General features: G+C 33.5%; 1 protein-coding gene across 2 annotated transcripts; it reads left to right on the top strand.

Moving 5' to 3' along the window:
- Nucleotides 1-494: 494 nt before the first annotated feature.
- LOC136040633 (zinc finger protein 570-like) lies at nucleotides 495-17,258 on the top strand. 2 transcript variants are annotated; one of them, XM_065724914.1, is made up of 3 exons: nucleotides 495-606; nucleotides 8,236-8,412; nucleotides 16,105-17,258. In XM_065724914.1, the coding sequence occupies exons 2-3, from the start codon at nucleotides 8,367-8,369 to the stop codon at nucleotides 16,959-16,961; spliced, it is 903 nt and encodes a 300-aa protein (XP_065580986.1). In that variant the 5' UTR covers nucleotides 495-606; nucleotides 8,236-8,366; the 3' UTR covers nucleotides 16,962-17,258. The 2 variants fall into 2 exon arrangements, with proteins under 2 accessions (XP_065580986.1, XP_065580987.1); XM_065724915.1 differs by lacking the exon at nucleotides 495-606 and adding an exon at nucleotides 738-824.
- The last annotated feature ends 1,528 nt before the right edge of the window (nucleotides 17,259-18,786 follow it).

The following is an 18,786-nucleotide window of genomic DNA, read 5'->3' as shown; positions in this document are numbered from 1 at the left end:
TTCTTTGAATTTCGTTTACTCATTGATATTACTGTCTAAGTATGATTTAATCTAATTTCGTATTATTTGATTTAATCTCTCGTCGTTTAAGGCTTAAATGTGCCACTTTTCTTTCAATTGAAAACTCTTTTTTAATAGACTAGTCAAAATAAAGAGGACATTCATTTAATGTACATACTTAACTTAAATTTAAATTTTAAGGCCTTTGCTTACTATTAATGAGGCCCCTTCGTTATTCCTAATCGCGATACACAGCCGAATAATGAAGTAAATTACTTTCATGGAATACAATACCTAAGACACCAAAGGAATAAAATGAAGCATGAATTTGACCACTTTGGGATAGGGAATTTGTGAATTCAATCATACTTTTTTTTTAATTTCATCTATTCTTTATTCTAACTTGTAATTTGGCTGTTTATTAGCTATATTAAGGACATTGTATTGTCTACGAGATGTCAATCGAAATGTTCAATATACTGAGAATAGATGGCGTTAATTTCCGCCGCATTTAAAACAGGCCTACAGAAAAAAATAAATTTAGGCTGGCCAAGTGTTTAAGATTTTATAATATTTTTTTTTTATTTACGCAAGCATTTTTATCCAGTAAGTCTTAGTTGCTTGGGTTTTTGCTACTTAGTTAGCTAAATTATGTTTTTGATGGCTAAATTATTATTAGGAATAGCTCAGTTATATAAAACAAATTATAGGCCTAACTTTACTCTTATTTCTGTAGCTTAAAAGATTCCATACATGAAAGGTCTATACCTATGTAAAGCTACATAAAGCATTTACCTTAATTTTGGATTTTCAACGTCTTTTTGGTAAAATTCTAGCTTAGCTGCCTTTTTGCTATTTTTGAAAGGGGTTAGGTTTTGAAAATAAAACTTTCAGCAATGAATCCAGGGCCAAAACTATGCTTTGGGAAGGTCTATACCTGTCAAGTAGGGTAAAATATCCAGTACTTGGCCAGCTAATATACTCTTTAACAGCTAAATTGTAGTAAATTTTCTATCATATCCACAATCCACCTAGAAGGTAGATTATTTCACCATTGGGTAAAATTCTAGTTAATTGACTTCTTGCTATTTCAGAAAGGGTTTAGGTTAGGAAAATGAAACTTTCAGGGATGAATCTACAGAATAAAGTAGGTCCTGGAAAGGTATTTTGAAGCAACTACCTCCACTCCTTCTCCCTCTAGAGGGCCCTGACCTTTGATGACCTTTAAAAATATGTATGTTATAAAAGTGAAACCTTGCAAAATAGATCTTCTACTTAATTAAAGTACAACAAAATTGTTTTCAGCTTCATAGCTTTGCTCAATTCCATTTTATAAGGTTTTAAAGATATGCAAATACATTTCCTAAATTTTTGAAAAAAAAACATTGATATGGCTCAACATTCTACTCAAATAACAGGAATTGCTCTTTCTAAACTAAAGGGAGAGAAAAAGCAACTAGTAACTGAAAATTAAGGTAAAATGTTGTTTTGTCAAAATTCAATAGGTGTAGACCTGTCATGTAGGCAAATTTCAGGGCCCTCTAGAGGGAGAAGGAGGGGAGGTGGGTACTTTAAAATACCTTCTAGTGACATACTTTAGCCTGTAGACACATCCCTGAAAGTTTCATTTTCCTAACCTAAACCCTTTCTGAGATAGCAAGAAGTCAATTAACTAGAATTTTACCTCATCATTGTCAAAATCTTCTTAACATGTGTGTGATTAGCTTAAATGTTTTGACAGTAAAATTCTAGTTAATTGACTTCTTGCTATCTCAGAAAGGGTTTAGGTTAGGAAAATGAAACTTTCAGGGATGAATCTACAGAATAAAGTAGGTCCTGGAAAGGTATTTTGAAGCAACTACCTCCACTCCTTCTCCCTCTAGAGGGCCCTGACCTTTGATGACCTTTAAAAATATGTATGTTATAAAAGTGAAACCTTGCAAAATAGATCTTCTACTTAATTAAAGTACAACAAAATTGTTTTCAGCTTCATAGCTTTGCTCAATTCCATTTTATAAGGTTTTAAAGATATGCAAATACATTTCTTAAATTTTGAAGAAAGGAAAACATTGATATGGCTTAAAATTCTACTCAAATAACAGGAATTGCATTTTCAGAACTAAATGCAGAGAAAAAGTGACTAGTAACTGAAAATTAAGGTAAAATGTTGTATTGTCAAAATTTCAATAGGTATAGACCTGTCATGTAGGCAAATTTCAGGGCCCTCTAGAGGGAGAAGGAGTAGAGGTGGGTACTTTAAAATACCTTCTAGTGACATACTTTAGCCTGTAGACACATCCCTGAAAGTTTCATTTTCCTAACCTAAACCCTTTCTGAGATAGCAAGAAGTCAATTAACTAGAATTTTACCAATAATTCTACTTTATAATATGCAAAATAGTCCTAGTTAGCATTTTATACAGCAGGAGAACCTTCACTTATTTCCTTCTTTGAGAAGGAAATATCTTCACTTATTTCCTTCGTTTTCCAGTTTTGCAATAAAATTGCTTGTAAAATTCTAGTTTAGTGACTTTTGGCTATCTTGGAAAGGGGTTAGGTTAGGAAAATGACCAAAATATTTTAGTCTTGGGTATAAAAGGCTTAAAACATTGGTTTCAAACTTAAAACAAACAACCTATCCTTTGAAACAAACAAAATTTGCAATAGAAGCAATTATTATATTCATAAAGAGGCATCAAGTGTTATGTTCACTTTTAGTCTTGGGTATAAAACAATTTGTGAAGTTGCTGATGGTGTCCTAGGGAAGAGTGCTAAGACAGCAACTAGGAATATTAGTGAAAAAGCTTTAGGTTTAATAGAGAGTAGAAGGGGTTTGTATAAGAATTATCTGAGCAATAGGTCGTATGAAAACAAAAGGAATGTAAAGAAAGTGGAGAAAGCATTAAAATATGAACTAAGGAGATGTGAAATGGAGGCGATGGATAAAATTGCTGAGGATCTGGAAGATGCGGCTAGACGGCATAATAGTAAAATATTATACTGGCATGTTAATAAATTGAAAGGGAGTAGCTGATCCGGACTAGTCCCAGTTAAAGATAGAAATGGGGTCACAATTAGTGATAAGGAAAAAGTTAAAGAAAGATGGGTGGAACATTTTGAGAATGTGCTAAACCGAGATACAGTTGCAGGAAAAGATATAGATGAAAATGAAAAAGTTTGTGATACCTTGGATGTGAAGGAAGATTTGTTTAGTGAGGAAGAATTAGCGACAGTACTAGAAGGATTAAAAAATAATAAGGCCCCAGGTGCTGATAGTATGATTAATGAGTTCCTTAAATATGGTGGCTCTGAGGTTAGGAATAAGCTACTGAAGATTATGAACATGATTTTTGAAAAAGGGGAAGTACCCAATGATTTTAGGAAAACCTTAATTAAACCACTGTATAAGAAAGGTGACAAGAGTGAATGTCGGAATTATCGAGGCATTAGTCTGGTCTCTGTAGGTAGCAAATTACTGAGTAATATGATACTTTTTAGACTGAGACATGCTGTAGATAAAGTTTTAAGGGAAGAACAATGCGGTTTTAGAAAAGGTAGAGGATGTGTCGACCATGTTTTCACTCTTAGGTTAATAATTGAGAAGTCCCTTCGTTGTCAAACACCTTTGGTCCTTAGTTTTATCGATTATGAGCAAGCTTTCGATTCTGTTGATAGAACAGCATTAACAAAGGTCTTATCGTTATATGGTATACCAGAAAAATACATTAAAGTGATTTGCGCTATGTACGAGAATAATACTGCTGCGGTTAAGGTAGGAAATGAGGTTAGCAACTGGTTTTGTATTAAATCAGGAGTTAAGCAGGGTTGTGTTCTATCCCCCTTTATATGGATCATTTTGATGGACTTCGTCTTAAGGAGCACAGGAAAGGCAATTGGAGACCATGGAATCAAATGGGGAGGAAGAACGCTCCTGGACTTAGATTATGCTGATGATTTAAGCATATTAGATGAAAGTGTGAGCAAAATGAATGAATTTTTAGAGGTTTTACGAGTTCAGGGTGCTAAAATAGGCTTGAAAATTAATGTTAAGAAGACTAAGTCACTAAGGTTAGGAATAAGTGAAGATGAACAGGTGACCTTAGGTAACGAAAAGATTGATCAGGTTGGGAGCTTCAGTTACCTTGGTAGTATTATTAGTAAAGATGGTGGGAGCAGTGAAGATGTTAAAAGTAGAATAGCTAAAGCTCAGGGTGTTTTTTCACAGTTAAAAAAAGTTTGGAAGAATAGAAAGATAAGCCTACAAACCAAGATTAGAATATTGGAAGCTACAGTGATGACAGTGGTCAAATATGGCTCTGAAGCATGGACACTCCGAAAAGCAGATGAAAATTTACTAGATGTTTTCCAGAGAAATTGCCTACGGATTGTTCTGGGTACCCGGCTGACTGACCGTATTTCAAACAGTAGGTTGTACGAAAAGTGTGGTTCAATCCCGCTTTCTGGGGCTATAATGAAAGAAAGGTTGAGATGGCTAGGCCACGTTCTACAGATGAAGGATGACAGATTACCGAAGATTGTCCTTTTTGGCCAACCGTCTGGGGCTACACGGAAAGCAGGTCGTCCTTGTCTGGGTTGGGAGGATGTCATAAATAAGGATTTAAAGGAAATGGGAACTTCCTGGGAGGGTGTAAAGAGGGAGGCTTTAAATAGATTAGGTTGGAGGAGGAGCGTGCGTAGCTGTGTTGGCCTCAGGCGGCTTGGTGCTGCAGTGAGTTATTAGTAGTAGTAGTAGTAGTAGTATAAAAGGCTTAAAACATTGGTTTCAAACTTAAAACAAACAACCTATCCTTTGAAACAAACAAAATTTGCAATAGAAGCAATTATTATATTCATAAAGAGGCATCAAGTGTTATGTTCACTTTATTCATACATTGATTGACAGTGGATTGATTGACAACCATTGACAAGTTGACAGTTGACCTAACCTGACAAGTGGTATGAAATCAATAATATGAACAGCAAAAAATTTACCATTATGGCCTCTGATATTTACACTGCTATCATTTGCCTTTGAAAATAGTTCTCATGTGGTTATGATCAATTATGTGTTTTTTTATGATATGCTAGTGATAAGCTGCAGCAGCATCTACATTTGTTCTATCAAATCATTTTTAATTCTGCTTTTGTCCCCTTTTCTTTTTGTATTGGTACATTGACTCCTGTTCTGAAAAAATAAAGGTAGCTGGCAATGTTGTTCCTATAATCCTAGAGCAGTTTCTTTTGTTCTGTGTAAATTGATGGAGTTACAAGTGATTAAGGACATAAATGAGGCTTGTTCAACTCGGGACAACCAGTTTAGATTTAAGGAAGAAAAAAACATATGTTTGCTAATCTTTCAACAAATAGAGACACGGGGAATTAAATATTGACCTAATTTATGATTGTCTTTTGAAAAATGAACCAATAGTCAATAAGGGAATTAAAATTTTACATAATCACCAGGGGACAAGATTACCTACTGGATTAAAAAGAGTTGTTTCAATATTAGCTAACAATAGTTCTCATGTGGTTATGATCAATTATGTGTTTTTTTTATGATATGCTAGTGATAAGCTGCAGCAGCATCTACATTTGTTCTATCAAATCATTTTTAATTCTGCTTTTGTCCCCTTTAATTCTTCTTTTTGTATTGGTACATTGACTCCTGTTCTGAAAAAAAATAAAGGTATCTGGCAATGTTGTTCCTATAATCCTAGAGCAGTTTCTTTTGTTCTGTGTAAATTGATGGAGTTACAAGTGATTAAGGACATAAATGAGGCTTGTTCAACTTGGGACAACCAGTTTAGATTTAAGGAAGAAAAAAACATATGTTTGCTAATCTTTCAACAAATAGAGACACAGGGAATTTAAATATTGACCTAATTTATGATTGTCTTTTGAAAAATGAACCAATAGTCAATAAGGGAATTAAAATTTTACATAATCACCAGGGGACAAGATTACCTACTGGATTAAAAAGAGTTGTTTCAATATTAGCTAACAAGAGGATTATTTCACAACAGAATAGTTAACTTAGTTTCAATTTTCATAATTTTTCCTCAGTTGCATTGATGTTCTAATTGAAGTAACTCAAATAGCTTCTTTTTCCTACATGGATCAGTAGCGACAATTGTATTTATTATTATTGGTGGTGGTTTTATTTGTTTTTAGTTTAGTGTTTTTTTCTTTTTATCTTTTGCTGAGGACGCTTAATTTAGATACAGCCAAAATATCTGTGTTATTTTAGTCTTGTGTCTCTTTTCTCTCTACTGGCTGCAGTCTTGTTTGAGGTTTTTTTCTTGAGTTTTATCTCTCTTTGTTGGAAAATATAAGCTTACCCTTATTTCTTGGTCTTAAAAGATTGCATACTTGACAGGTAAATACCTACCAAAATTCTGAAAAAATATTTAACCCTAATTTTGGGTTTTCAACCTCTTTTTTATTGGCTGTAGTTTTTTTTTGAAAAACAATTCCCATTATCTCATTAGTATTTTAAGCCATATCAAGGTATTTTCTCAGAATTTAAGAAACAGATTTACAGATATTTAAAACGCTATGAATTGGGATTGAGCAAAGGTATGAAGCTCAACACACTTTTCAATAAAGGTGTAGAAAAGTAGCTCTCCAGGAGACATGCTAAAACTAAAACATAGGTAGGTCTCTATGCTTAAATTGCTAATTTATGTCCTTTTTTTATGGTTAATATTGTATTTGCAACAATCCCGCTGATGGTTCCATATATAATCTTAGGATATGTATCAAACTAAAACAAAAAAAATCAGATTTTTACTGCATAACATGCAACATTTTTATATTCATCAGGTTACCATATTTCCTTAGTATTCTCATTTTAATTTATTTAAAATATTATTTCTTATCCAGTATTCAATCAGGTGCTCAAAATAGACTGAATATCCTAGAATCTACACTGCATATATGTATTAAACAATTTTTATCTATCACTTACTCCTGAAAAGCCACCTTTATTTTAACCTGAAGCACCAACCTAAAATTTACATGAAGATTAATGCTCAAAATGTTAATTCTGATTAAATGCCTCAAATTTCAGTTTTAGTTAAGAAACTTTCAATTTTAATTGATTGAAAACTTCACATGAAGATTGATGTCCAAAATGTAAATTCTGATTTAATGCCCCAAATTTCAATTTTAATTAAACTTTCAATTTTAATTAATTAAGAAATTAGAAAGAAACTTTCCTTGTTAAAGAGAACATAAGTGACACCCTTTGATATCCTGATAGCCCTTTTTTATTTATAGCCCAATTGTAAAAGAATTATTGTTTCCCCTTTGTATTAGTATACTAAAACCAGATATTTCCCAAAAAAGTCAAAAATTGGATTTATCACTCCTATTCCAAAAAGGAGCAAAATAATTTTTCTGGTTTAATGTGGATCACTATTACATCAACCTTCAGCCAAGAGTATGATAGTTTTATTGTTTTGTGGTTAAAAGAAATATCTTCCAGAAGCAATTGACAAGAGTTAAGGTATCAACTTGATCAATTTTCTCATTACATAATATTACAATCTTTCCATCCTCACTTACTCCTAGTCTAAGTGGTCTAGTCCTCTTAGCATTAATTATCAAACCTGTTCTTGCATCGTCAACTTCTAAAACCTCCGTTAAATTATTCATTTTGCTAACATTTTTATCTAGTATACTTAAATTCTCTGCAGAGCCTAAGTCTAGAAGAATTTTTTTTCATTAAAACAACATGACATGTATTGATACACAAGCAAATAATAGCTTTATACAAAGCAGGACCTGCCTTCACAAAAAAACTCAAGTAACTTTCTGAAAGTCGAGTTCTCAATAATTTATTAAACCTTAAATGGATTGAGAGTTAATTTGGGTAATTCTAATAGGGACAATTTCATGTGAAATTAAAGGAAATAAAATGAAGATCTTTGCCAGATCCACTCTCCTAAGGTGGAAGTGTACCAGTAAGTATCATTGACGTCTAGGGTAGAAGGTAGGAAATCTGTAGTAAGATTTATAAAGCAAATAAAATTTGGATTAACCAGAGTAGCAGGTTATAGTATATGTAACCTTGATAAGTTTGAGTGGCAGGGTGGTGAGTGTCACCTAGATTTTGAAATATCATTTTTTGTGTCTTCATATGAAAATGGAAAAATTTCATCCCTCCACATTTTTTGTGCATCTTTGCCACTGTAAAGTATACATACTAATTTTAGTATTAATATTTTATTTTTAGAGACTGCTTTGTATTGAAATGCCTTAAAAAATAACTGTCTCGGAAGTTGCTATCCTTTGAAGACCTTGCATCATTAGCAGCAGCACCAACTTTGCCACAAGGAATGATTATTGATTTCTCTAGATCTCAACATGATGGAGGCAAGCCTTCTTTTTGAGAATTCTCTCATTAAAGAAGGTAATTCAGTAGTTATAATAGTGTACCATTAGTAATCTCTTCATTTTCTTATCTTTAAATTTCTTGGGGAGGACAAAGAAGAGGGTTCATAGTCTGAGTCTTACACTCATTAAATATAAAAAAAACAAGTTTTTTAACTGAAAGTAAGTTCAAACGAACAGAAATTACTCCGTATATGAAAGAGACTTTTCCTCCTGAACGCCCTTAATTCTACTTTTTAAAACAGTAAAAAAGCTCGTAAATTTTTATGGGTAAAGCTAAACTTGATGAAACTAATATATTTAAACTCAGGATTAAAATGCAATTCTTTTGATGTAACTATTGGTACCAAAATTCCATTTTTTAGAGTTTTGGTTACTATTGAGCCGGGTCGCTCCTTACTACAGTTCGTTACCACGAACTGTTTGATAATCTTAAATTTAGAGTATTTGTTGCATTTGAAACTACAGTCAGAAGCATTATGCATGGAAGGGGGCTCTAGTAACAAGCATCATTGAAATTAATTCCCCCTCCTCCCCTGGAGTCTTGAAATATAGGTCTTGTAGACTCTTCTTTCTGATTAGAATGTGCCTATTAATGCGTGTCTGATGCTTCAGCTGTTTTTTCTTAATCTGCTCTTTTACCCCTTCCATACTAAATATTTACATATCTACTCTTGCTGTATGTTCTGAATGAAGGAGACTAGAGATAGAGCAGTCAAAAATTGCTCCTAGAATATTAAAAAAAAATTTACCTTATTAAAATTAAAAATTAAAATAAAAAAATTAAAAAAATCATGTAAAATTATATTATTAATAAAAAAAAATATAAAATAAAAAAAAATTCTAAAAACTTTACATGTCTACTCTTGCTGTATGTTCTGAATGAAGAAGGCTAGAGATAGAGCAGTCAAAAATTACTCCTAGAATATTAAAAAAAATTTTTACCTTGTTAAAATTTAAAATTAAAATAAAAAATTAAACAAATCATAAAAAAACTATATTATAATAAAAAAATATAGAATAAAAAAAAATGCTAAAAACTTTACATTTCTACTCTTGCTGTGTGTTCTGAATGAAGGAGGCTAGAGATAGAGCAGTCAAAAATTACTCCTAGAATACTAAGAAAAATTTGTATAACTATTAGTATAAGAAATTATTCTCAGTACAGGGAATCCTTTTTCATGTACTTTTTGTTTTCTTGTTCTTTTTTATTTATTCTTAGCTATTTAGTCTTAGTTCCACTTTTTTATTTAGTATTATCTTTGTATTATTTTGACTGCTACTACTACCAACAACTTGTCGGAGAACCAAGACACCGGAAGCAAACACAGCTGAGCATTCTCCTCCTTCACCCGATCTGTTCAAAGCTTCATTCTGATCTCCATCTCATAAAATTCAAGTCATTCCTTATCACCTATTCCCCCCACATTCAGGGACGAGATGCTTTTCTTTTGGCCTCAGATGGAAGGTCAAAAAGCACAATATTTGACAATCTGTCATTCTTCATCCATAAACATGGCCTGGCTATCTGATTCTTTCTTTCATTATCGCTCTAGAAAACGGGACCAAATGGTATTTTTCATACAACTTACTATTATATATGCAGTCAATCAAACGAGTACCTAAAATTCCACCTTTGTCTCATCGTAGCTAAGGGCGTGGGTGACATCTTGTCTGGGTTTGGGGGGGGTGTTCAGCCAATTCTGTGATGTAAGGGGGAGCTGAAGTTATAATGGCAGTTCACAAAACCTCACATCGCCAGCAGTTCTATCTTACCTTTTCAAATCTTTATTCAGTAATAATCACAAAAAACTGAAATCGTAAATCGTCAATTAGCTTCAGCATTAATCATCTTGGATTGCTATACTCTTATTATCTTTCGCAATACTATAATATAATAAACCCTACTTCCAATTTCCAATGCTACTACTTCCTACTTCCAATGTCCTACTTCCAATTTCCGGGAAACGTAACCGCCCTAAAAGGGATTTGACAGAAATCACGTTATTGTTAGATTACAGCTTCTTGTTCTAAGAATTCAAATCAAAAGTTTAAAGTTGGGTGATATTAAATATCAAAATTGACGTATCTATATATTGGACCAAAATGAATATTGAACATCTATATCCTAAAATGATATTTGGAAATTTTTGTTTATCTCCAGCTTTTTCAACCACCTACCAGTGAATATCCAACAGGAAAATTCTAACATACAAAAAATGCTCGTTAATACCTAGTGTAAGTTTGAAGCTCTAGTGGGTCAACTGCCCCCTTCCCTACGCCCATGATAGTAGCCCTAGAAAACAGGATAGAACCACATTTTTTTTGTAGAGCTTATTATTTGAAATACAGTCAGTCAGATGGATACCCACAAGAATCCGTAGAGAATTTCTCTGGAAAAGTATTTCGTATTCTAACATATGAAAAGTGCTTGTAAATACCCAGTGTAAGTTTGAAGTTCTAGTCGACCAGCTGCTCCCCCTCCCTTCCCTACGCACATGATCGTAGCCCTAGAAAGCAGGATAGAACCATATTTTTTAGTAGAGCTTAACGTTTGAAATACGGTCAGTCAGATGGGTACCCACAAGAATCCGTACCCAAATCCTCTGGAAAAGTATTTCGTATTCTAACATACGAAAAGTGCTCGTAAATACCTAGTGTAAGTTTGAAGTTCTGGTGGACCAGCTGCCCCCTCCCCCTCTTCCCTACGCACATGATCGTAGCCCTAGAAAGCAGGATAGAACCATATTTTTTTGTATAGCTTATTGTTTGAAATACGGTCAGTCAAATGGGTACCCGCAAGAATCTGTAGACAATTCCTCTGTATAAGTATTTTGTATTCCAACATACGAAAAGTGCTCGTAAATACCTAGTGTAAGTTTGAAGTTCTAGTGGCTAGCTGTCCAACCCCCCCCCCTTCTTCCCTACGCACATGATCGTAGCCCTAGAAAGCAGGATAGAACCATATTTTTTTGTAGGGCTTATTGTTTGAAATACGGTCAATCAAATGGATACCCACAAGAACCCTTAGACAATTCCTCTGAAAAATATCTAATGAGTCCTCTGTTATTTTCAGTTTCCGTTATTTCTTATTTTTCTCCGTATTTTCAAGTTCTCGCGTTTCAGAACTGTGCTTAACCCTCTGTTATTACCATGACTCTCAATCTTCTGATCTTAGTTAGTAGGCTTACCTTCCTATTCTTCCAACCGTTTCTACCATGTAATAACTTCCTGTGAATTGGCTATTCTGCTTTTTACATCTTCTATTTTATACATCTTCTTTTTATAACCTGGCTATTCTGCTTTTTACATCTTTGCTGCATCCAGCAAATGTGTCTTTCTTCCTCTCGTGTAGTTCACTTATAAAGGTTAGATTTTGCTGTTGTTTTCTTCTTTGTTTTCTTTTTTTTTGCGGACGACTTGGCGGAGGTCCTTGTCGAAATATTTGCTTGTTTTTCATATTTAGCTACTGGCTGATAAAATCCTCGTTTTTTCACCTATTTGTTTTTTCTCTTTTCATTTTTTATTCCCTTTCTTTGTTTTCATACGTAATATCTTGATACTACTCAGGAAAGTGAAGCTTACCTGATCATTGGTCAAGCTCCACTTGACAAGCTTACATTGGTCAAGCTCCACTTGACCAATTTTCACGTTATCTAACATCAGCTCTTTATCCCCAATTACTCCTAGCCGAATTGACGAGGTCTCCTTAGCATTAATTTTCATACCTATTCTTCCTCTCTAAACTTTCAAAACCTCAAAAAACTCATCCATTTTGCTAACATTATTGTCGAAAGAATTCAAATCATTTATGTTACCTAAATCTAGGAAAGTTTTGGCTTCCCATTTGATTCCATGTTTTCCCATAACCTTTTCTGTGTTCCATAGGATAAAGTCCAGCAAATATTCCTTAGAAAAAGGGGTATGACACAAACCTACTTAAATCCTGATTCCCTCCACATCAAGGCAACTTCTAACCTCACCCTCTACCTTAACCACAGCAGTATCATTTTCATAGATAGCGCTAATTACTTTAATTTAATTATCTGGTATACCATACAAGGACAGGCTCGTTATTGGAGATTTCCTGCCGTCTGAATCGGATGCCTGTTCATAACTTATAAAACTGATGATCAGGAGTGTAGCTTTAGAATTTTACTGGGGAGGGGTGGGGGCAAGGTCCACATCCGGGAAGTCAAAGGGTATGGGATATCCTTCATGGGAAAAGGGTGTTGGAACATTTGTGAAATACACAAGCCTAAATGTATTTTCAAGATGTCTAAAAACTTATTTGGGTATATTATTTTAGAATTGATACTGAACATCTAATGAAAAAAAGTAAAGGTGGCGTGTGCCACCCTAAGTCTTCAATGGCACATTTTTCTTCAAGCGGTATGAAGAAAAGTTACTATTTGGCAAAGACGCTACTCGGTTATATTCAAAGTATTACGCAATATATGATAAACAATAAACACACATTTAACAAATATAAAATTTACTACTGGTGATTGGCTTATTTCTAAAATTTATCATAAATATAAAATTATCAGCATAAAAATATATAAAAAATATAATATATAATTATATGAAAAATACAATTTATATATAAAAAAATATAGTTACATAAGAAATAAATATATTTTTATATTATATCAAAAATATAATTTTATATATATAAATATATAAAATATAAAATTATCAGCAATGAGTTGCTACAGGGGACAGTAGTATAGTGTAAATAAGCTTTCGGTTTTGGTGAAGGTGAATGTCGTATACATTCGGCTTTTCTTCAGCCAGCTTCACCACTAATGTTGCTGTACCTATCCCTCCTCTAGTTTCCCTAACCCCCACACCCAGCACAGGATACTCAATCTCATAGTTGGACCAAGCGCTATTCTAACAAACACCGTATATTGCGCTATTCAGTTGCATGTGATTTGCAAACGGTGTGTGAGCAAATCAAAAAGTAGATAATTTAATATAACATCAAAACAATATAAATTTCATTATCGAAACCTTGTAGAGAAACATTATCCTAGCCCCCCCTCCTTGAACAACAAAAAATTTCATTTTTTTACATGAGCAGTAGGGATATGTCTTCTTTTTTTTTGTTTTTTTGCTATCAAGGCACTGGAGGCTTATTTAAAAGCTAAATCTCATATCTTATCGTTTCTTTATAAATTACACTCAATTAAGTCGTCATAAAGTGTCGTATGGTACCCTAAAAGCGCAATTTAACATTTTTGGAATGGAAAGGCTGGGTTGGACTCATGGACATCATAGAGTGCTAATGATGGGCTCATTTATAATTTTTTTTATAGTAAAATTTTTATATGATTTTATAAATTCAAGTTAATAAGGCAATGACAAAGTGCCATATGGTACCCAAAAAGTACACTTTAGGTTGATTTTCCGTTTTTAAAATGAAAATAACAAAAAAGGGTCTTGTCCAATGAAAAAACTATGTGAACAAATTTCTGCTGGAAAAAAAAACCCATCCATGCGGAAATTCTCCTCCACTGTAAATTTTTCCCACATTTGAAGTCGCAAACTGGTTTACTCATTACTAGGCTGCAACTTCCGCTGCAACCTAGATGGTAAGGTTTTAACGGTGTTATATTTGCATAAATGATATTGTGGAACATTTATAAGGACCTCTGTTTTTCCGCGCTCTTTTGTATTAAAAAGAGCATGGATCAATTAAACAAAAATTTAGTTTATATTAATTAATAAATGATAGTTTTTTTCAAATTATTGGGGGGAGTACCCCCCGCCCTCCCCTCGCCAAACGATGCCACTACTGAGGACTAAAGGAGTTGGATGATTCAGACGCTTCTCAATTACTGATCTAAGAGAAAAAATATGGACGACCTCTCCCCCTTCCCTCCCTAAAATCCTCCCAACCCTACCACGCGCTCTCCCCTCCCTAAAATCAAACCATTATTCTCTTAAAACTTCATCTGTAGCATCTCTAAGTCTAATAAGTTGCTTCATGCTAAGCAATATTCTGCCTATAGAAATCAACCAAATGCTTCTGTAATTGCCAAACTCACTCATATCGCCTTTTTTGTTAAGGGGTCTAATTGAGGTTTCCTAAAATAACCTGGTACTTCGCTTTTTCAAAAACCGTATTCGCAATCGTCAGTAATTTATCGCTATTCTTGCAACCGCATTATTTCAAGAACACATTTACGACACTATGAGCATCTTAGGCCTTATTATTTTTTAATCCTTTTAGTACTGCCTCTAAAATCCTCCTTCACTCCTAAGTTGTCAAAAGCTTTTTAATTCTGTTCTATATTATACCACAGTTTTTTTAGAATGTTAGAAATCTTAGGAATAATAAATCAGGAATTATTCCTAGCATAGAGAATCTTTGCATCATTTTTAACAGAAAATAATATGAGTGAAGAAATTAAACAAATAAAAACAGAAATGACTAGTCTAATGAATTAAAAATCAACTCGTACAGAAATTATCCAAAATAAGAGTTGGCTGCAACCCCAAGGCTTTACTTTCCGTACTTTCTATTTACTTTCACTTGCTCTTTTTTTGTTTAATTTAGGTTCAACTTCTTATTTGAGTTAATTTCTCGTCTGAGTAATTTCTTGATTTGGTTTTAATGTGCATTAAAAGTAGTACTCTTTATAGCGCCATTCAGAGCAGTTGCATTAACTGCAGTACCAACACTATCCTCACATTCAGTATCACCCTATTCCTTGTACTATTGCCCCATTCCTAAGCAATAAATATTATTAAGAGGAGAATGGATTTTTAGCAATAACAAATGATCGTCCACCTCCACCTCTCCACCATTTGTGCCAATTGGAACAAAATAAAATGTTTTATTACAAAAAAATATTTTCTGGAACAAGAAAGAATTTATTACCCCACAGCACCCTTATTCAGGCTCTCATTTCAAATGAGGAAGAGGGTTAAGTCTTAGGTCATCAATATGTCTATCAATTATTGTTCCTACTGGCTTATGCAGCTGTTATTTATTTACAGCTGTTACTAACTAAAACGAACTGACAACAATTTTCAGCACCAACCAGCCTAAGGTCAACACTGCTGCACACGCTCCTTCTGCACCCCAATCTACTCACGACAAGGGCACCAATAATCAAATTTGGGGGGGGGGGAATGTGAAAAGATGCCAATAATTGACCAAACTTGGAAATTTATTTTAAAAAGAGTGAAAAACAGAAAAAAAACAAGGAATGAGGGTGCCAAACAAATCTAGGGGGATCTCCTGGTCCCCCTGGATTTATTTTAGTTAGTTTATTTTTGTAAAGTTTATATTAGTGATTTTATTTAGTTAGTTTAGTTAGCTTATACTAGTTTATTTTTGTGTCACCCATAAAAGGGTTGTCACACACAAAGCGGTTTATTTTGTAATCACGTTATTCTTATTTCTGGAGAGAAAATGCCCCGCCTTTTAAAAACTGTATTAATTAATGCTGGATCAACAAATGCAGATAGACAAGGAAGTGAGAGACAAACAACTTCATTTTCTCCAAATCTGATTGGTTCTTTTGTAAAAAAAAATTAAGCCAGTAAAACAAGCGAAAAATTTTTGAATCCAGATATTTGGTGCAAGTGATCTCTCTGTCTGCCTATGCTCAAAACGACTCGCAAAAAGGCTGCGATGTGTCAGCGACTTTTTATTTTGTTTTTGCCATTTTAGATGCCAAGATCTCTCTGCTTTTAGGTAATGGTCATTCTGCCCAAGGGCATCTTAAAACTACTTCTGTGAAGCAGGAAGTAGACTCAATTGAGGAACCAAGTGAAAAAAGTTTACATGAAATGCACCATCACCAGAGCTTGACTTCTACCAAACCAGAAGTGATCTCTTGTGACTACTGTGACGAAGATGTAACACAAAGCGGTGTGGAAAACATACTACCCATTGTTATACTTAAGGAATTTCCGGATGGTGTTATAGATGAAATTAGAACTGGGACAAAAAGTCAAAAAAAGTTTTACAAATGTGAAACATGTCAAAAATTGTTCTCTCAAAAATCAAATTTGAATGTACATCAAAGAATTCATTCAAAAGAAAAACCATATTGTTGTCCAATATGTATGCAAAACTTCTCGGTAAAGAGTGTAATGACGTCCCATATGAGAATTCATAATGGTGACAAACCATATTTGTGCAAAATTTGCAATAGAAATTTTTCTAAGAAATTTTCACTAACAAACCACTTAAGAATTCATACTGGTGAAAAACCCTACCAATGCGAGACATGTGGGAAAACCTTTTCTAGAAGGTCCAACTTTTCTGAACACCAAAGAAGTCACCTGGGTGAGAAGCAGCACAAATGTGATATATGCCACAAGAGCTTTGCTAGGAAATCGAATCTGTATGTACATCAGAGAACTCACACTGGGGAGAAACGTTATGAATGTGATTTTTGCCAGAAGGCCTTTGCTGTAAAGTTTATTTTGACGAAACATCTTAAGATTCACAGTGGTGAGAAGCCTTACAGGTGTCATATATGTAAGAAAAGGTTTATTGAAAAGGGTGCATTAACTATTCACGAAAAAACTCATGCTAGTGATTAAATTTTAAAAAAAGGCTTAAAATGAAGGAGCATAATAAGCTTCACATGAGCATTAACAAGTTTCACAATGCTTCACATAAGTATAACAAGCTGCACGTGAGCATAACAAGCTTCACTAAGCTTCAGATGAGCATAAAAAGATTTAAAAACAACATTGGTAATACCAAAATGCCGATTAAAAGCAATACTTTCATCCACAAGAAGATAAGGAGAACTTGAAATACTAGAAATAATAGTGGATTTAAGTTTAATTTTTTATTGCCTTATTTTATGATTCAATTCTGAAATTTCTTTTTAATTGCTTGATGGGATGCTAGGTCACAAACATATAGGAGGAGAGGAGATTGATTGATACCTTATTTTCAACAATTTATATAATAATACAACAAAGAAATAAATATTGTCGCTACTAGAAGGCCGAACGACCTGTGCACAGTGGCTCAATTAGCTAATTAAATCACATAATCAAGATCCACACACGCAAAAAAAAGAAATCACACACATAATTCTCATAAGGAACATACTCTCATCCTGTATCAAGACTGAGAAGACGTTTCTGTTTAGTTTTTTAGTGAAGATACAAAAAAGGTATTTTCGGAAATAAAGAGGGACTGCCGTCCCCAACCCCCCTCAATTAGCACCCCTGTTTTCTTGTTCATTGATTGGTATATAAACATAAAGTTTTAGTATATTCACTGATAGTATTCAGGAAAAAAATTAAAAAACATAAATAGCGAACACACCTATTCTAATTGCTAATTGCACTAATATCTAATTGCTGGAAATCAAAGTAAAACAGTTTTTGCCCCCTGGCTCCATCTTTGGTCTAATCATACCTGATAACAGGGGTTTTGGGCGATTTTTCCTTTAGTTGTTATACAATTATCAAATCTTCCGTTATTATCAAATTAACAAATTTGAAATTTGAATTATCAAATTCTATCCTGTGTTGCCACACTGAGACGCAGAAAGAAACAAGCGAAAACTTTTCTTGATTACAAACAAGTCCAACCCAGCATGTAGTCATCGAGCAATACAACAATAAATGGTACAGTCATCATGTTCAATAGGGCTAATGAACAAGTATAGGCTAACGTGAGTATGTAAAAATTAAGCAATAAATGTGCGATATTGTTCAAATCAGGAGAAAATAAGGGTTCTATTGATATTTCAAGCCAACTGAAGGGATAAACATAGCTGAACAGGATAGCCTAGTCGGTCTTTTTATAAAAATGATTTTGTCAGTAAGTCACTTAACTAATAATTCGTGGTTTACTCTTGAATAATTTTAATATTATCAATATTAATGATTATTTAGATTTATGGCAGTGTCTGTCTTCTGTTATAGCAATCAGGAAAGTCACAGTTTCTATAATTCCACGATGATATTTTTTTCGCTCATTTTCTGCTGATTTTTTAAACATATTCCTTATTTTCAAACTTAGCACCCGTTAAAACAACATATGTACGTTTTTCATTAAAAATTGAGCTTTTTGAGGATGTTGCTTTTTGAGGTAAATTGAGGTTTTTATTTTTTAAGTTGTAAATGGCTTTGTAGTTTCTACTTAATCAATTCAAAGAATCGTATTGCATTTTTAGTCTCCTTGGTACTTTCATGAGCTCTTATTTTCAAATATGTTCAAATGTATAAAAAAAATCGCTACCGAGAACAATCTAAATTTGGAAGCTATCAGCAGAGGAGAAAGAAAAGAAAAGAGATAGAACAAATTAAAATATACTAGAAAATTAGAAGATAGCTCAAAAAGATGAAATTAACCCCCAATCACTATATAACAAAGAAAAACAAAAGGAATTCTATTTGTTAA

Source organism: Artemia franciscana, chromosome 21, assembly GCF_032884065.1.
Source record: "Artemia franciscana chromosome 21, ASM3288406v1, whole genome shotgun sequence".
Taxonomy (NCBI): Eukaryota; Metazoa; Arthropoda; class Branchiopoda; order Anostraca; family Artemiidae; genus Artemia; species Artemia franciscana.
Note: the sequence above shows the minus strand (reverse complement) of the source record. Positions and strands in the feature narration are given on the sequence as shown.